The sequence below is a fragment of the Falco rusticolus genome, chromosome 11 (assembly GCF_015220075.1).
Source record: "Falco rusticolus isolate bFalRus1 chromosome 11, bFalRus1.pri, whole genome shotgun sequence".
Classification (NCBI taxonomy): Eukaryota; Metazoa; Chordata; class Aves; order Falconiformes; family Falconidae; genus Falco; species Falco rusticolus.
Window position 1 is genome coordinate 28,238,084 of NC_051197.1, and position 19,994 is coordinate 28,258,077.

At 48.3% G+C, this 19,994-nt stretch overlaps 1 protein-coding gene and 1 long non-coding RNA gene across 11 annotated transcripts in view; both read right to left on the reverse strand.

Annotated features, from left to right (window-relative positions):
• Positions 1 to 3,996, reverse strand: part of LOC119155429 — a 36,712-nt gene extending 32,716 nt beyond the window's left edge. For both annotated transcript variants that reach the window (XR_005106725.1, XR_005106724.1), the window contains exon 1: positions 3,470 to 3,996. This is a non-coding gene — a long non-coding RNA (uncharacterized LOC119155429). The remainder of the gene's footprint in view (positions 1 to 3,469) is intronic.
• A 127-nt stretch (positions 3,997 to 4,123) lies between these two features.
• LOC119155428 (zinc finger protein 479-like) lies at positions 4,124 to 19,519 on the reverse strand. Of its 9 annotated transcripts, none has more exons than XM_037404112.1 (7): positions 19,381 to 19,519; positions 15,770 to 16,445; positions 14,736 to 14,902; positions 13,487 to 13,675; positions 10,809 to 12,040; positions 8,942 to 9,027; positions 4,130 to 4,296 (listed from the first exon to the last, which is right to left on the reverse strand). In XM_037404112.1, exons 5-7 carry the CDS (start codon positions 11,926 to 11,928, stop codon positions 4,258 to 4,260), a joined length of 1,245 nt encoding a protein of 414 aa, XP_037260009.1. In that variant the 5' UTR covers positions 11,929 to 12,040; positions 13,487 to 13,675; positions 14,736 to 14,902; positions 15,770 to 16,445; positions 19,381 to 19,519; the 3' UTR covers positions 4,130 to 4,257. The 9 variants fall into 9 exon arrangements, 8 of the variants coding, with proteins under 8 accessions (XP_037260009.1, XP_037260008.1, XP_037260007.1 ...); XM_037404111.1 differs by lacking the exon at positions 19,381 to 19,519 and adding an exon at positions 18,946 to 19,096; XM_037404110.1 differs by lacking the exon at positions 19,381 to 19,519 and adding an exon at positions 18,938 to 19,096.
• Between the last annotated feature and the right edge of the window lie 475 nt (positions 19,520 to 19,994).

Sequence of the window (19,994 nt, forward strand, 5' to 3'; positions counted from 1 at the left end):
CTGCATCTGGCTCGCAGTCAGGGTCTGATTTTAATTCTCTTTAAATGTTCTTCATAAAAGAGGGGAGTAGAAATGTGGGTGCACTGCTGCTGCCATGCCTAGGGGCAGGAAGCAGCTCGGCTTGCCCACATCCACTGCCAGCAGCACACAGGACATCTGCTCTGCCGAGCCAGCCCAGTGGGCTGTCGGGCAGCTTTCCCACCTTCACCATCACAGCTACATGATGTCGTCCTTGGTTTCTCACCCTCTTGCTGTTTTTCTTTCTCTGGAAATGCTCTGTGTGGCCACATGACCTTTACTAAGATGATACTTTTTTATACTGCATGATTCTGCATTAACATGGAGCTCTTTTCTCTGCTGGGCCCCTCCAGAACAGAGGAAGCGGCTAGTGCTCGCTTGGCATTGTAACATGTGATCTCCTTAGCCATCAGGAGAAACAGCCACCGGATCTGAAATCTGGCAGAGTATCAGGGCCTCCGTAATTAATAACATCTGTGTTTTGTTTCCTGGTGATTGTGTATTTAAAAAAGTGGGAAAATCGTGCAGAAAATAAAAATCCATGCTTTCAAATAAGCATTGTAGCCATTAGAAGAAGGAAAAAGGACATCAGATCTAAGCATAAATCAATGTGACCAAAGACAAGATCAGCCACATTAAGAAACAGCTGCCTGGTTGCTTTCTGTGCCTCATGCTCATCATCCCCTCCTGCTAAAAATCCAGGTCCCCTTACAGCAATGGCTCAGGGGGTGGAGAAGCCTCAGAGGCATCCATGCTTGACACAGGTGAGGAGCACAGCAAGCCCCAGGCACCCTGAACATCTGGACCAGGAGTACACCCATGGCAGCCTGGAGGAGAGGAAGGGGATCTGACATACGGCAATGCTGATGAGGAGGAAACCAAGGAGAGCAACTAGAGTGGTCCAGGGAATGGCCCAAGGGAGATATGCCAGGGGACCCATTGTGCCAGGAAGGTGAAGTCTTCTATAAAACCTTTACCGTTGTCAATGCTAATGGCGTGGCCAGGAAGCTGAAGCTGCTGGTGAGCTCATCTGAGTGGTGAGCTCAGCTGCGGGGAACCCTTGTGCCAGCAGCACACACCCCGGATGGATGGCAGGGCCACCAGGCTCTGTGGTGCTGAGGACACTACAGTGACCCTGGGCAGCAACTCTGGCGTGGCACCCAGAGACAGCCACTCCAGCCACGTCACCTGGTGAGCATCAGCTCTCACCAGCACAGAGGCCATCGTGCCAGGGGGTCTGCAGAGGTTCCCCCTGGAGGAGCATTCCTACAAGTAGCCCAGCAACTTGCTGAGCCACCAAGAGATGCACAGCCCGATGCCTGTGAGCTCTGCGGCAAAGCCTACTCGCACCAGGGCACGCCGCACAGCACCACTGCCTGCACACGGGTAAGCAGCCCTACCAGTGCCCTGACAGCAGCACAGCCTTCACCCAGTCCTCCCACCTCGCTTGCCACCACCACACACACACTGGCAAGCAACTTTTTGCCTGCTCCCATGCCTTCACCTGCATGGCCATGCTCAAGCGGCACCCGCCAGCCCTGGTGGTGCGTGCACCACCAGTCCTTCTGCATGGACGGTGACATCCCCCAGCACGGCGCAGAGGAACCCTGACTTTCCCATCACAAGGACAAGTGGTTGAGGGAGAGCTGCACAGTTAGAGGAAAACCAGGCTGCAAGTGCCTCTGCACCCCAGGGAGCCCCCAGCCCATGGCTGACGGGGAAAGAGGAGGTGGTCAGCAAAAAGCAGGCTGATCTAGCACTGGGCAAAGAGGCAGAGCTCAGTCACTCGTGCATTATTTATCTCTGATTACTCTCCCTCCAGGACAAAAAGGATCCCAGCTTGGCTGGCATGGCATCCGCCCCCCTGGCAAGGCTGAGCATCCTGCCCCAGCCGTGCAAAGGTGCTGTACACGTTCCACGGGACGGTGAAAATCCCAACACCTCTATGGGTTAAACAAACACACACTGGGTTTAAATTCCACATGGAATTAAGTGAGGAAAACTAAATCAAAGCCCAACCCTCCTGTGCTGCCAAACAGATGAGCACCGCAATACACAACCCTTTCACACAGAGTATGCTGGATATGGTAATTACAGGCAAAATATTTGCACCCTCGCTCTCCTCTCTGGAGAGCCTCTTTCCAAAGCAGAAGTGCACCGAGTGTTCCTACAGCAATAAGCTGTTTTCTGAGACCAAAACAGGGACTAGACAGTTGGTAAAAATGGTTTCTCTCAGGTAGCTGGTAGCTGAGGCAATTAAAAGAAAATTAAACTGACATTTCTAACTTGTAGTGTAAGGGAGATGTGCAGTGGTGAAATAATTAAAAGTTACTGCTGGGAACATATTGTTTTCACCTGTCTACTGTGAAGAACAAAAGGGCAAGAAGCATTTTAGGCGCTTTTTTTTCTCTTTCTTACTTGATAATTAACCGCTAGTTATTGCTGCGTCCCCAAATGCTAAAACCCAAGGGTTTTCCAAATGACAACAGAGATATTTAGAGGTCGGTACCTGATTTATTCAGCCTTACTTGGTGACAAACAACATCTTGCCGGCCAGATCTCCCTGCCCAAGTTATTCACATAAAGGGCTCCGAGCTTCACTGTCTGATTTAGAGCACTTGCCTGAAAGGCCTTTCCAGCAGCTGCCTGGGAGCAGCTCCATGATGAAGCTGCAGTCCCATCCCTTGCTGTCTTACTGCCCAGCATTATTTGCTTCCCACCAGTTACGTTGGTGTACCAGCTGCACCCGAGCCTCTCAGGCAGGGGAAGCAGTTCTCTGGATGGGAGCCCACCTTGGAGCATCCTCATGCAGATAGGGCTCACACTGCCAGTTCCTCCCAAAAACTCAGCTGGCCACCTCTGGGAGAGGGACTTCCCAGCTGTTTTTCACAACTCCACGAACACAGGGCTTGGGAAGGAAGATTCACCCCCCACCTACCTGAGGGTCCCATGGGGCCAGAGGTGGGCCTGAAAGACATGGAATGGTCAGGGGACACAGCAGATGCACCTTGCCAACCTCTTCGATTCAGCAAGGGCCCTGGCATCTGGGAGAAAACTGAAAGCCCCTTCCACCTTTCTCATTAGCTAAAAGCGTGTTATTTATTAATGCCTGCTCACCAACACCAGGTCTGGTCAGGATCCAAGACCCAGAATGCTCTTCATATGAACCTCATGCTTCTTGTCACAACCCCAAGTCATCCTTGACCTCATCATAACTTCCACCAGTCCCACTTGGCTTACACTTCAGCCCATCACCCAAGGGCACCCCTGCCTCTGGCCCTTCCTTCCATCGTTCCTGCTATGCCAGCCCAACACCATGTTCATTGGAAGGAGACAAGAACACTACAGGAAAGCTTCTGGTGGTGTTTCCCGAGTCAGAGTATCCCCAGATTTTAGTCTCTCTCATGCACAGCAAAGCTGAGTATACCCTGAGCTGGTGTTTAGCACTGACCTTCCAGAAGGGAGAACAGGGCTCTGCGTGGTCTTAGGACAAGTATCCCCTTCCCCCACAAGGGAAGCAGGTGTCAGATGAAGCCCAGAAACGTAGTGGGTTTGTGCTGCTCCAGAGTCCATATCACTCTGCTTCAGCCTGTCCGACCTCCAGCATGCCAGCTTTTCCAGGAACGGTTGGCGGACCAGTCTGGAAGAATAAGGAAGTGTCCTGGTTTTGGCTGGGCTGGGACAGAGTTAATTTTCTTCTCAGTAGCTGGTACAATGCTGTTTTGGATTTAGTATGAAAGTAATATTGATAACACACTGATGTTTTAGTTGTTGCCAAGTAGTGCTTACTGTAAATCAAGGACTGTTCAAGTTTCCCATGCTCTGCCAGCGAGACACAGGGCACGAGAAGCCAAGAGGGAGCAGAGCCAGCCCAGCTGACCTGCACTAGCCAAAGGGCTATTCCATACCACAGAACATCACGCTCGGTATATAAACCGGGGGGAGCTGGCCGGGCATCAGCAATTGTATTGTGCATCACTTGGCTTTATTTCCCTTTAGTTTTATTCCTCTCCCTTTCTCTCTCCTTTTCATTACACCTGTTGTTGTTATTTTAATTATCAAATTGTTCTTATCTCAACCCATGAGTTTTACCTTTTTTCCAATTCTCCTCCCCATCCCACTGCAGGGCAGGAGAGAGAGCAAGCGGCTGCATGGTACTTATTTGCTGGCTGGGGTTAAACCATGACAGGAAGGTGCACGCTAGGCTGACTCCATCATTTCCACTGCCAGGGGTGGTGGTCATGTCTTAAAGGTCTGTACACAGTCAGCCAGCAAAATCTTTACAAAACAAGACAGAAAAGTCACTTAAACCTCTTCCTCAAGGTTGTTTCCTGATAAAAGAAGAAAAAAAGCAATTATAGCAAACTGTAAAATAAAAAGGAAGTCAGGTCAAAAGACAGGTGAATGCACAAGGCACTCAACAAGGCTCTGCACTGGAAATTTCTGAAAGCCCTCCCAAATTTGCTTCCCCCTCTTCAGTATGAACAAAACAGATCAAGCTGGGCCTTTCCCCGCTCAGAGCTGGCTGTCTTCCATCGCAAGAAAACGCATCAATTTGAGGAAGCACATCCAGAACGAGAGCCATCCTTGTTTCCAGTTTGGAGTGGAGCAAAGGTCTTTCGCTTTGCCACCTTAGTGGGTCAGACCTTTACAACAACACTGCTGCCAGCACTAACCCCCTGTGCTTTGGGAGGATGTCCCACATTGCTCAGATGTTACTTCTGGATTTCTTATTCTGCCCTTCAAAGTGGTAAAAACCTGCTTGAAGAGCCAAGCTTTGCTCCCAGACCACCTGGGCACGCAGTGCTATTGAAAACATGTAAATATACCTGTAAATGATGATACAGAAATGTGCTCATAATAAATGGGCTTGTACTGTAATAGTATTGTAGCTGCCAAGGACAGGGGGAGCCTAGCTTTATTTTTCACTCTTGTAGTGATTACTGTCTGATCATTTCAAACTGGATGCTGTGTCACAGTATGCAAACAGAGAAGGAAATAATGTAGTTAAAACTGGGGATATTCTTCGTGTTTACATGAACTCCACTGCCCTGGAGCTATTTTAAAGCTGCTGTTCCTTTCTCAAGTGAATACACTGGAAATAAATACTCTCTGTCTACTCATGTATGCCATGAACAGTTTGAAAGAGAAACTGTTGCACTTCTAGCTCACATGTGCTGCTGTATTTGCACAGATGCATAGCATATTTCAGTGTCTATTACTGTATGCAAGGACTGTGCATCTGCACATGTTCAGAAGTGAAGCAGGACACAAAGTCTTGCAACTACTCACAGATGTCTTCTTATACCTCAACCCAAGCCTGCAGGTATCCCGAGGGGTGAGGTTTGGTACATGACAAGCAAAGGCTGGTGGTAGGCTTCACAGAGAGTATGCAGGCAGCCTTGTCTCAGCAGAGGTTCTATCTGCAGGACCATGGTCACAAACAGGGACCTCAGCCTTCTCCACGTAGTGCACTTCTGTCGTGCTCGCACGCTGCTGCGCTGTAACCGGGAGCTGATGTGCAGGTGAAGACAGGACAGCTAACCATCCCTCTGCACTCAGGAAACACAGCCCCCAACCCCCCAGCTCTCTGGGAAGGAAGCAACTCCCAAAGCCTACTGCACCAGGTGAAAAACATCCCCAGTCCGCTGGGTTCAGTGCCAGCAGCAAAGGCAGTGTGGTGTTAAATGCCCGGATTTTCCCACAGCGCTCCAACACAGCCGTGCCTTCTGGCAAGGTCAGCTTTCATCCAGCACATATAACACTGTGCCAGCAGAAATATTTCCGTGGGGTTGCACTGAACCACGTTACAGAGCACAGACTCTTCTCAGTGCAAAAATCAATGCCTTTTTTTTCAGGCTCCTGGGGCAAACTATTTCACACAGTCAGCAGACAAACTTCCACAAGCAAGTTCACCTTCTTTTTAAACAAGGTTAGCTGGATTTCATATTTATACAACTGGTCCAAGAGCTTCTTAAATGCAAGAGCTAAGACATACATACTGGCAAGCTTCCTAAGAGGTCCCACAAGGAAGTTCAGTTAGATCACACTTTAATCTTGTGGTCTGGGAGACTGGATGCTGTATAGTACCTTCTCCCAATTCCCTTTCCCCAAGATGAAAACAAGTCATCCATCACTCACACCACTTACCCATCAAAAGTCTTCATGCCAAATCCTTTAACAACTGCTGACACCTCAAGTTTTAGTAACTCCTCTTTCTAAATTACTGTCAATCGACCAGGCAAGCCAAAAAAAACCCGCTGAAGTCACTAAACCATCCCTGCTGACACCACCAGCAGTATTTTCAGGAGCAGCAACAATGGTCAGGGTATCGAGGAAGAAGAAAATTAGCACAATCTCTTTCAAGCAGGAGAACAGAGGCTGGGCAAGCAGGTCAGCAAAACATGCTGACTCTTTTGGGGTAAAATTTACCACACTCAACAAAGAGCATCCTTGCATCGAGGAAGACATCTCTTTTTAAGACATGCCAGGTAGCTATTGGGAGTAGGTGTTAAATGGCAAGCTGGTGGTGAGGCTACCTTCCTGCTACGTGTGCATGGCTCTGAGCCCAGGGACCTACTCCTTAAGAGTCCCTTGTAGCCAACAAGATGTGTGCTGGTAGCTTGTACAGAAACAGACCTGCTCAGAATAAATTACCGCTCCTGCTTTCAGATTTGAAGCAGGAAAGCAACAATTATCCTTAATAAGGAGTTGATAGCTCTGATGTTTTCCTCTAGCAGATAAACAAGAGGAAAGCCATTACATGAACTGCATGAGCACGTTCAGTTGAGCACACCCTCCCTGGAAAACAGCACTGCCACATAGCAGCAGGCAGTTCAGCAGCACAGCCACCCTGCGGTGAATTTGCAAGTAGACTGCACTCTGGTGCAGAGGCTGTGTTACCTGCTTCATAGGCTGGCTCCCATTCAGTGGTTGGTTTTAAAAGTTGGAGGTTAGATGACCCTAGCCTTGCACAGGCCCACACCTTTTTAACTTTCTCAAAGCATCAGACACAGCTGGGACCACCAAAATAATAAAAAAAAACCTGTTTTCCCTTCTATTTCCACTATGTTATCCTAATGAAATATTCATCTGCCCTTCTGTTGGTGAGACCTCAGCCCCTGCTCGTTTTCAGTCTGTAAGTAAGGAAACCGCAGTGGAGGCTCCTTACGCCAACAGAACCTTCACAACATCAGAGGCAGATCATCACATGATGAAGTCTCACTTTAAATAAAAGCTGCCTACTCCAGAGATTTCAATGCACTTTGCTCAGATTAATTGACAAATGATGGATTGCTTAGTTCTCCCTGTTTACATCAGACTCCTGCTTCAGACTCCTCCACACCGGGAGAAGGCAAATAGTGTTAAGAGGAGGATGACACTATACAGAGCAGCAGAAAGACTGTACAGTAGTAGCTTTTCCTTTGTGCAAGGTGTTGTACGTACACCCCACAAGCACAGGTGTATTTACCATGCAACTCCTTTGTTAACAAAGAAAATAGTACCGTAGCTGCCAAGGACTGGCCGGTGATTCCAGGTCAGTGAGGGCCAGGAGTCTGCAGTGCTGGAGCTATTCTAGTCTTCTTAGTCTTGAGACAATTTTCCTGTGATGGAAATGACTTGGGCAGAAGTGATGTAGTGAAGGGACAGGAAAACTAGCAAAGAGCAAAGCTTTTTTCTACATTCCACCGTTCACAAACACCATCCAGCAACCAAAAGTACTCGCACAATCAGGATCCCCTGCCTAGCCCAGAGCTCCAGCGCTGTGCTTGTGTCCAGGTGCTTCCCGTGATGCCCTGGCAATGACAGCCTGTGAGCGAGTCCTCTGCACAGCACAGTATCAAAGGGAACTGCTTCTTCCATGGCCTTTACAGACACAAATGAACAGAGCTACTCTGAATCAAAGAAAAATTACTTCTACTGAAACCACACAATTCAAAACCTCTCTAATGAAGCAATGCTGTACAGCAGGTATATTTGCTCACTCTCTTCCTGCTTCAGCTAGCTAATGTGACTGATTATGTCTGTTGTAGGCTTCCAGCAACTCAGACTGACACTGTGAGAGCATCAGGGCCTGGGAGACATTTCCAAACCTTTATACTAAAAATGTGAAATGCTGAAGTGATGATCTCTGGGTTAGATTTAAGCTCCAAGGGATTTCCTGCAGCTTACTCAGGAGTTAGTGGAAGTTTCTTTGAGGAGGGTTCAACACACTTTTCCCAGAAACCATGCCACATTTTAATTACTCCTTTCACACATTCAAGCACTTTATATGCAAGTCAACCTTCCAGGCAAGTATCTTTTTAATAACCTTTTAGTTAAGCCTAGTAGTTTTCATTTCACCAACCATTTACTCTTCCCATTAAACAGACCTTTGTTCTAAACACTTTCACCATTATGCTCTTACAGGTACGAATTCCACCAACTGCTAACACCAAAAAGCAGAATAACTAGATGTTCCCAATTACCACAACTGTCTAAGCAGAACAGTCACACAACATGAAGGTGCACATAGTGCTGAAGTTTAATTGGATATTAAAACCCCCTACAGCAAGAGCACTGCACACCTGAAGGAGAAGCAGAATGCCGAAAAGGGGAGACTGCAGCTGACAACTTCAAAATGGGTTTAGAAGATAAAGAGTGGAAACTTATTGCATGATAGCTTCTGGAATGGCTTTGTCACCTTGCTATCTGCCCTCACTCCAGGTCATTTCAGATTGTGTTGAACAGCACAGTCCCCACAGAACAGCACTGAAGATGTCTCTTTGCAGATCATTTACCCACAGTCTCCTTTTAGCCAGGATTTTTTTCATGCAAAGATCTTTCCTCTTAGAGACACTAAGCAGCTCTCAGGTAAGACTGACCCTTTGGTGAGGGGCCCTGTCAAAAGACCTTCAGAAACCTAAAACCGTACTGGAACTACCTGCAGAGGGGAGTTTGGAGAAGTCTCACTCACAGCTGTAGCGAATGCATATGGTACGCGGGGTCCAGCCATCCCGGCAGAGGTATCTGCATTACAAAAGTACATAGTTTCAGACAACGTAACACATCCTTAAGAAGTGGGATGCAGATCAGTTCCCTAATCTGGAGACTCCTTTGAGGAATGAAATTAAAATGACCCATAAGTGAGGCTGGGAGAATTAGTCTCCCATTCACAATCAAGCTAAAGTGCTGCTGTGGATGGCTGTTGTGCTTGATCTGAGCCAAGGACCTCACATCAAACACAACAGTATCCACAACTGTAAAACGCCTGCTCAGCTGTTGCACGGATGGAAGGTGCTAAGCAACCATCACCATTTTTTACACTATGAAACATGCAAACAAATGGCACAATCAGTACTTTACATTAAATAGCCTGGTAGTAAATGCAAAGGTACATTACCCTGAAGCTTTACTTTCACTCTGCTGCACAACTTCCTGCTGAAAAGGCAGAATGCATTAGAAAGAAATTAGTGAAATTACAGCAGCTGGCAGGGGAAAGGAAGCAAAGCTTTCTGACACGGAGAGGAAATTAAGGCTGCAATTTAAGGACAAACTGAATGATTCTACCACAGTGGTTAACCGTAGATGAAGTGTCATTACTAAGTTTCAAAGTTTAAAACCCCACTGCTATAGCTGAGGCAATACATACCTCTTTGGAAGTTACAGCCTCAGGGGATTTTGGCAGCACCTGCCTGAGACTGCTGGGCTAGTTTCTAAGGAAATTTTTCTTCACTAGACGTTTGAACCTAAATCAAAGTGAAGAGCCTCGCAGACGCTTTAGGTAGTGCTCAGACATGTCACAGAACACAAAACGTGGTTTTGTTATGAGAAGCTTCCTCATGTGTGAAAACGTTTAAATGAAGAAGATTCCAATGCAATGAGTAGCAAAGGCGGCTTAAATTTGGTCTTCTGCTCTTTGAATTTTGTGTTCTCAAACATCTGCTACTGTATTACTCATCTGGACAGATTTACAGTGCACTGTTCCATCAGAGACACAAATCTATTCAAATCCCTCACCCCAAGAACATACACCATCATAGCGAAAATAAAGCTTTTTCCATTATTAACAGACATTCAGCTAATCACACAACAGTGCATGTGTACTCCCTTAGACAAAAACATTTATGAAACACGGCTGGTAACTGTTGAGTTTATTAAAGAACTGTTTTGTGGGTGGTTGTTGTTTTTTTTAAAATAACCAACAAGAATACTTCCCTCCAAATAAAAAGAAGTACTAGAAAGAAAAATTCAGCAGAAAGCAAGGAGAGAAGGGGTAGAGTGACAACTCTGGACTGTTCTGACTTAGCAAAGACCTGCAACAGATCTTCAAACCCAGTGCCAAAGAGCCATCCCACGTGAGGGTAGGGCCAATTTATCTAGTGACCAAGACTGCAGAGAGAAGTCTCATAGCCCGTGCATCCTTGCAAAAAGCTCAAGTTGATGCATCGTCAGTTCAGCAAATCAAGGCTGTGTTAGCACATATGAGTGATTTCACTTGTCTTAGGCCTCACATTTCATTGCTCGGTGGTAATTAGGTTATTTTTTCACACAAAGCCAGTTTAAAGCCAGCAAGTGCAATCTCTACCAGTACAAGCTGCAGAGATCCCCCTGACGAACTAGGGTTCCCTGTCAGCCACTGCCGAGAAGTGGGTCTGGACTGGCCAGAGCGCATGCAGCAGAGTGCTTTCTCCATCCCAACCACGCAGGTTTCGTTCAAGTAAGAAGCAACCAAGGAGACGACAATCACAAATGAACAAAGAATTAAGATTTGTCCAATTTGTGTGTGCGCTCATGCCTCCGTAGGGTACCTGACTCAGTGAATGAATGACCACAGTAATTGCAAGAGTAGGGCTTCTCTCCAGTATGAATGCGGTGATGGCGTTGGAGCGATGCCAGCCGCGTGAACGTCCCTCCACACTCCTCACAATAGAAGGGACGCTCCCCAGAGTGAGTCTGCTGGTGTCTTTTCAGCCTGAGCAGCTGGACGAATGCCATGCCACATTCCTGACACTTATAGGGCTTCTCTTGCCGGTGGATCACCTTGTGTTTGGAAAGCAGGTTAGGCTTATCGAAACCTTTGCCGCATGTTGGACAGGCATAAGGTTTATTATAGTCATCTTCCTCAGACTTCTGGTTCTCTGCACAAGGCTGATCAGTGTACTCAACAGTGTGCTGGTTACGGTGCACTATCGACCACGGGTTCCTAGCCATGCCGTTTCCCAAGATCACCATGGAGCGCTCTATCTTGTGCACGTTGCGTAGGTGCCTCCAGACATCGGCCGTGCGAATGAAACCCTTGTCACACTCTGGACATTTGTGTGGCCTGTCACTAGAATGAATGAGCTTGTGCATTCGCAAATTTGCCGCACGGAAGAACTCTTTGGCACAGACAGGACATCGGTATGAGTTTTCCACAAGGTGAGTTCGCTTATGTTCCCGCAGCTCGCTCATACCCTGGAAAGCAGCACCACACTTCTTGCACCGATACGGCAGAGCTCCCTCGGGGACAGGCTCCAGGTCCTCATCGAACACATCAGCAAGAATGGTATTTTTGCTATCGTCACGTAGTCTGTTCTGTGGTTTCTTGGACTGCTCAGAGGAACAGTGCTCTGAATCTTTATCTTCACACTGCAGGTCAAACCTGGTACTGGAGGGGACGAATACCCCAGCTGTACTCTCACCTCGATGCTGGTAGGTCTCATAGGTTTCTTTGTCTTCACACTGCAGCTCTGCAGGAAGCTCCTGCTTACCTGAAGGTCCAGCAGAGTTGCAACACGGACTGCATGTCTGCGAGTAATTCATGTCTACCTCCTTCTGGAGGCTAGATGTGTGGCCCACCTGCTTAGTGGTCTTTCTGGAATAACGTGAACGCTTCTCACCTGTGTCACAAATGCTATTCTCAGAGTCCCAGTCCGCATTCACATCCATCCTCCAAGGCGTACGCTGTGTTCATCTGCAGCTCATCAATGATGTGTATACCAAGAGCTTCAGGTCTTTCACGGTAAGTCCATCTCATTCTCAGCTCTCTTTACAGTCCTACCTAGAAAATAGAACACCCATTTCATCAGTGATTTTTCTGATATTAACAGAAGACAGTTACCACAGTGAAGATTCTTTTCTGATTAAAAGAATGAGACAGACTACTAGTTAAGCAGTACAAGAAACAGTCTTCTACTATTATACAGGTAGAAAACATACATTCAGCATACAAAATACAGACAATGTTTAATGAAGTTAAATCCTCTATCATAATCCAGCCTTCGCTACAAATATAAATTGATAATTTCCACTTTGAATTCACCTAAAGATGAGAAAACTTCAGAACTCTGGGGTGCAAACACTTTCAGCCAAGTCCTACATCACAGCTGCCCCCACCACAAGACCTTGTTCTGAGGATTCATGTTTAATCTTTGTTTTTACCTTGCTAAATATGAACTAGGAGTGCCAGTCACAAGCCTCAGAAACTAGTTAGGTAATGCAGTGAGACCCTGAAACTGTGTCAGTCAAACAGCCAAAACCAGAAGCAATGTGTGGAAGGGGGGGGTCTGGAGAGCTCAGGAGCACCACCTTTGGCCTCCCACCCTGACCAGAAATATTCTGCCTTGGGGATATATGGGGTCCCTGTGCCACTGCCAGCTAGCACCGTGCAAAGAGGACCTATGTAAGGAAAAGCATGAAAGAGCTGTCCAGAGAGTTACTTAGAGCTCTCCCAGGCTTCAAAGCACAGCTAGCAATCCTGCAGAGCTGGCCCACTGGAACAGCTTCAAATTCCCCGGGTAAACCCCCTTTTGCAGACCAGCCTTGCTAGCAGAAAAGATAAGTAATGGTAATTGGTCAGAAATACCAGAGTCACACACTTTCTTGTGAAGATCTTTTTGTTTATGCCATACAAAAGCATGGATTTGCAACAGGTTTTCTAGATTTGTCCCAGCAGCTGCTGTTGACAGCAGCTCCACAGGGAGCTTTCACTCACCTGGTTTAAACCTGCATTCACACTGAATTGCTAGTCTAAGCTCAGAAATTGCATTTTTCCTGTCCTGATGGATACCTTGGCTGTTCCTCCAACTGCCCTCACACCCACTTTTTGTATTTCCTTTACTCCCACTGTTTCTTCACTTCACTACTTCTGTCTAGGTAACTTCTCTGAATACGAACACACATACATACATGCAAAAATATACGTTAAAATGTACATATTTCCATGCATACATACATATAAAGCTTGTCTATTTAGTTTCAGTAGGTTTAAATAGTTACAAAGGCACTACAGCAATGTGCATTAAGTGAAAGGTCTTATTCACATCTCAGAAAGACCAGCTTCACCAGAGACACAAGCTGCGCTTTCTTCTGCTGTGATACAGAAAACAAGCTGAATTAGTTTTCTTCATTACTCGCTGCCTGGAACAGAATGGCTCAGGTCATCCCCCAACTTCAACCATTCCTATTAATTTAATAACGAGTGCATAAGCACAGAACCGTTGCTCACCTCCTGCACGGGCCGAGCACCTCGAGCAGCACAGCGCCGGCTCCCAGCCCCACAACTCATCTGGGAGGTCCTTTGTTGCAGAAGAACTTTTCCAGGGATGCTGGCACGGCTTGGCTTAAGCAAACTCCCTGAGACAGGCCCGGCCGGTTTCCACGGGGGCTGGGGGGGATATTTACATCACGATGCCAGCTTGAAAAGAATAATTTTAAAAAATGAAATAAATTAGGAAAAATGGGATTTTTTTTCGTTGTTGCTGCTGCTGCTGCAGCCAGAACGAAGCCCCCGCCTCCCCCCGCACCGGGGGGCCGGTGCGGCTCGCTCGGCAGAGGCCGGTGCCACCCCCACCGCCACCGCGCAGCCCCTCGCGCCGGCGCGGAGGCCCCCGGCGGCGGCGGCGCAATCGCAGCGCGGCCCGGCCCGGCCCGCAGCGGCCGCGGCTGCCAGCGGCGGGGCGGGACCGGGGCAGCCCGGCTCCGGTAACGCCGCCCGGGGGAGGGGGACGGGGACCTGGACCCCCCGCCCCGCTCTCGGCGCCCTGTTTCAAACTGCTGCGGCAGCGGCCGGGGGGTGCGGGGGAGCCGGTCGCTGTTCCAAAGCGAACGGGCGCCCTTCCCACCCGCACCCGCTCGGACACCCGGTGCTGCGGGGACCGGAGCCTTCCTCCAGCTCCAACCCGCAGCAAGGCGCGGGGTGCTCCCCCTGCCCCCCGAAACGGCAGCACCGCGCATCCTCCCGCAGAAGTTTGGCAGCGATTGGATTCACTTTCAGGCTTTGCTTCGCGGGATGGAAGGGCCTCTGCGCCCCGCTTCCAGCCTCAGCCAGGATTTCTTCACCCCGGATTTCTTCACCCTGAGTACCATCGTCAGCAGAGCCTCACCAGGGCCTTTCACAGCAGCACTATTTCCTTGTGGGAAGTCCTTTGCCCAACACATCCTAGGATCCTGTCTGCCTTTTCCAAAGCCACAGTTCGAGCACAGTCCGTAGGCCTTCTCAAGCTCCTTTCCTCCATCCCTTACAGCTCTGGAGCAGAAATTGTCACCATTTCTCTACCACCATTTCTAGAAGACCTTGTTCGTCCATGGCTCTGCAGCCCTCCCTCCTGTTCATACTCCCTGTCAGGACATTTCATTCCCACATGTCCAGTTTTACATTCCCACCATTAATGGAACCCTTCAAGGTCCAATCCCTAGGATCGCTGTTGGGAAGCTCCAGCTGCAGCCAGTGGTCCCTGACCCTCAGTGCTCTGTACCTCTCCGTTATCATGTTGACCAGTTCTGTGCTTCCTGTAGTTGAAACGACTCTCCAACATCACCGTGTCACCTCGCAGAGAACTTTAACAGCAGTTATGTTGCACAACGGACAGTGATCTTGCTGCCTTTTCTCAACAAAACTCCTACAGGTTTTGGAAATGGGCTTCTACAATTGAAAGCAAATACGGTACTGAAATGAAAAATTAACAAGAATGTATATTGTTGGCATGCAAATAATGGTATATAAGAATGCTCCCATTTCTACATTTTTCTGCTCTTACATATCTTTCTAAAAATAAACACAAAACCAGAAACTACTCTGCTGGGAGTTGATGGTGAGGAAACGTACCTAGTCCTTTCACACAGAAAAGCCAGCTACTTTTGAGAGCAGAGGGGCAGTTCAGTTTCTTTAGATCAGGCAGTTAAAAAATAAGTTAGCAACATTCCTTTAATGTCAGCCTTTGAATCCACAAGAAACTCACATGCTACTCAGTATGGCAAACCTTGCAGAGAAAGAACCATTCCAACTCTCACCAACTAGGGGGAAAACCTCAGAGGATTTTCGTTATTTTTATTATAATTTTTCTGAATTTAAAATTTTTAGATGTTTCTTACTGCAACACAGTAGCTGGGCAGGGCAAAGGCTTTCTTCCACCTAGACCCAAGACGCACAGAACCATGCACCCCTTCCACATCCCTTACGGAAGACCCTCATTCATCAGTCCTCGTAAGGAAAACTCCAGTAATATATAAGCATATACAGCACCAATACCTCCCCAGCCCAGCATACCTGTGTGGGACGCAGACAACGAATGGCCATTTTTAAAAAATCCAAATAATGGTTTATTATGACTAATACGTTAAAACATGAGAGGATGTATGGAGGGAGGAGGTGAATGAGTCGTTCTGGCCAAGTGGGCTGTGCATCCTAACAGTGATGCTTTTGCAAACCAGCCCCAGGGGGTGGTGATAGTCTAGACAGCAACACTTAGCACATGTGCACAACAGCTCTAATTTAACACATCAGTCTTACAAGCATAGGTGCCCAGGTGAGTCCAGCTGGTCCTGATCATATCCAACAACTGCACATCCCTCTTGACTTCAACATGATACAATGGCAGCATTTCCTCTTGCAGCTGCCAAGGAACGGTGTAATGCAAGCAAGCAATGGTCTTCCTCATAGGGATCATGGAGGAAGTGACCAAAGCGTCTTAGGTGCTCCAGGTCCTCCTCCTCCTCCTCCTCCTCAAAAGCATCAATAAGAATGTTTTCATTCTTTCTTATCCTTCCTTGAGGTTCCTCAGAGCGTTCAGAGGAAAAGCATCCTAAACATTCATCTTCACACTACAGGTCAAGGTTGTTGGGTTTGTTGAATTACACTTCTGGGAGTAAATTTCAGGTATCTCCTCTTCTTTGTACTGTACTATACGGATTTCTTGTCAGACTGAAGGCCTAGGAGGATGCACCTGGGACTAGAAGGTGGTGAGTAATCTTCATCCACTTCCAGCTACAAGCTAGTTTTGCAGCCCACCCTTTCTGAGGCTTGCCTGGAATCACCTGAATGTTCCTCACTTGTCTGGCAACGGTCATTAACAGAAACGACACCCGGCTCCAGCCTATGGTATCGTATAGTGCTTGCTTGTTAGTAATCACACAGTCAGTACAAATTCCTGCAACCTCTCATGGCTGGCTTCTTTCATGTCAGCTTCCTTGGAAAAAAAATAAGGATTTCATTATCTGCCAGGAAAAGGTAGTATTTAAGATGTCAGTTTAATTGGAAACACATTAGTAGTACTAAATAATGCAGTACACTCCAAACGGTGTCTCATGGGTCAGAACAAGGTCCATGGTCAACTCTATTCAACACACCATGTCTTCTGCTGTTAGTCCAAGATGAGGCAGAAAAGGGCTTCTATACCAAGGTTAATAAAACCAGCATGTACGCACCGCAACACCCAGACTGACAAAAGTGCCCACATACTCATAAAATTCATGGGCACAGTCCCCATGAGCCTCCTGCTTTCAGTAATGAAGAACAAACCACTCCACTAATGTTTCCCTTCTAACCTAAAATAAGAACCAAAATTTGGAGGTCTTATCTCATGTATATATTGGTCTTCAGCTGAGTATACTTAGCTCTACCAAGTTCCAGATACTATAATTTTTCCTCCTAATACTGAGGTACTTAAAACGTACCCTGCCTTCTATTTCATAGTTCACATTTATAAGCACACAATTTCGTTAAATTCTGCATTCTAAGCCTATCCCATCAGCCTTGATGAGTTATTCCAGCACACACAAAAAATAAGCTATAATCCTCCAAGAAAAGGCAGCAGAAAAATAAGTGAAACGCCTATCTCTTTATAATATACGATTCCTATTAAAATTACATTATTGGTGCTTTTTACCCATCCTACATTTATATTCCCAACACACATATATAGATGCCAAATCCTTCTTTTTATTTATGCTGCCTCACTTTATATTTTTTAAATGTGAAGAGTCTGTCAGGACAGATGAGTATCCGTAACCTATTTGTCAGATTTGAGTCATTTAAAAAAAATTTTTTTTGAAGGATTAGACTCTATGCTCCCATGTTTCTGTTAAATTTGCTAAAAAGTGCAAAATTGCTTGCTGTCACAATGGGAGCTTAATATATTTTATGAAGGGTTTATGATCACATCCCATCAAATTTGAATTTTTATTGGCCATATAGGTTTCTCCCCTGACATCTGGCTACTTTGTTTTAGGACTGTCATAAACACTTTAAACGTCTGAGAGCTTCAGACTCTTCTACATAAAACAAAAAAGCCTAACAACCAAGTTTTCTTCTAAGTAGGAGCTGAATTCAGAGAGACTGAAATGATACTTGACTGAAGCTTGAACTTTTAACTCTCCAGGGGAAAGATGGGCTCTCTTTAACACACTGAACTCTGGTGAAAGACTAGCAATAGCTGCTTACTGTTAAGAGAGACTGAATTCTGCAAGAAAACCATCACAGCACTCACCAGCAAGCGCTCTCCCACCAAAGCTGTTTACACCACACGCAACATGCTACAGCCACAAAGAGTGAGCAGCCAAAAACCCCAGCAGTACCCTGCTGAGAGCACGGCTGAAAGAAGGTGCAGAATCCTCTTTCAAATCACCTGGACCAAGGTATTGTTTCACTATGTCTAGCCAGCTCCAGCCTGTTACAACATGGGTTTTTTCCGTGAACATTGCCAGGATCTTCTACGTCTTTGGGACCCAGTCAACAGGCATCTCATAAACAAGGAATCTGGAAGAAACGAACACACTGAGAATGGAAGTCCTAACTACAGTGAAAATCAGATACAGTTACAAAATCTAGTCAAGCTGTAAAGAACATGGAACAACAAACAGGAAGAAACTAAGCAAGGATCAAGTAACAACTTGCTGGCATGCTTTAGTTTCTTAAACTTGCATTGTCCTCTGCACACGCTGATCTAAACAGGCAGCAATTTTCTATGCAACGCTATTGCCTGACTTTCAAAACAACCCCCACCCAACTCTGACAGCTCAGTTCAAGCGCTGGACACGCAAGGCTGTAAAGGAGCCTGCAGAGCAATAACCTAACCCTTCTGGTGCAGGCCAGAAGGTGCACACACAAGAACAGACATGCTCTGTGGCTTCTTGCAATGACTGGCTGTGGTTTTAGACATGTATGTTATCTGCATGTGTACCTCATACATGCTTAGTTTTGAAAGCCCACAAAATGCATACACAAGCTTGTTAAAAAGTTAAAGGCAGGAATCTCTCCCTGCTGAACACATCTCTCAACACCTTTGAGCTGTACTCATTTGGTTTGTATTGTGACCTCTTGGATTACTAAATTGACTCACAACAGCATTTGATAATCTTTTCAAATAACCATTCAGCATAAAGGCTTTTTACTGGAGTACCTGACGAAGCAGACACGGGGACTTTACTTAGTGGTGCCTTAGGACAACGCAAACTCTCTGCGAGCTCTTTTTTGATTTAAAGAAAAACGGACCGAGCACCTCTGAACTGCCGCTGGAGCCCCCCAGAAGGGGGCCGAGGGGAGCTGCCCAGCCCTGCCCCTCAGGGCCTGTCTCGCCTCGCCCCTCGCTCCTCCCAGAGTAAAAGGGCGGGCAGGAGGCTCACGCTGCTGCTGCCCGCAGCCCGGCCCGGCCCTCCCCGCAGCAGCCCCCGCCGCCTGTACCCCCTCACCGTGCGCGGCCGGGCCGGGCCGTGCGCAGCCGCCGCGTTCCCCCCGCGCCGGGCGAGGGCAACCGCGCTCACCGCCCAGCCCGGCCGGCTGCCGCCATGTTATGTCCGGACCCGCCTCAGGGACGGGCAGAGGGAAACAGGCCGCCCCCGCTGGTGACGCAGCCGTGGCCCCGCCCCGGCCTGACGGACAGGTCCCCTCCACCAATCGGCGGGCGCTGCACGGCCGTGGGGCGGAGCCCGCGTTAGGAACCGTGGCGCGCGCCCCCGGACGTCTGACGCCCCCAGGGAAACGCGGCCCTGAGGCCGGCCCCGCAGTCCCCCCTGGCGACACGCACCCGGGCCGCCGGCCCCGCAGTCCCCCGTGGCGACACGCACCCGGGCCGCCGGCCCCGCAGTCCCCCGTGGCGACACGCACCCGGGCCGCCGGCCCCTCACTCCCGGTGGCGACACGCGCCCGGGCCGCCGGCCCCTCAGCCGCGGTGGCCGGCACAGCCAGAGGTCGGCCCTCATGGGACTGATACCCAGAAACCGGCCCCCGTTACGCCCCCGGCGGGACTCTCACAGCTGGAGACCGGCCCCTGTCACGCCTCACAGTGTGACTGGCACAGCTGGAGGCCAGGTCCTCTCACAACCCTTTGTGTGAGTTACATAGTCCTGTCCTACGCCCAATGTGACTGACACCGCCAGGGACACCCCCCTGTAACACCCCCAGTGTGACCGACACATGCAGGGACCTCCCCTGTAACACCCCCAATGTGACTGACACAGGCAGGGGGACACACACACACGCACCCGTCACGCCCCCGGTGTGACTGACACTGCCAGAGGCTGGCCCTCCTCACCCCCCCAGTGGGAATGACGCAGTCACAGGCCAGCCCCTGTCACTCCCCCAGTGTGACTGACACCCAGACACCAATCCCTATTATCCTCCAGGCTGACTGATACAGCCAAACACTAGCCCCCATCACACCCCTAGTGTGACTGACACAGGCGGGGACCTCCCCTATAACATCCCCAGTATGACTGACACAGGCAGGGCCTGCCCCATC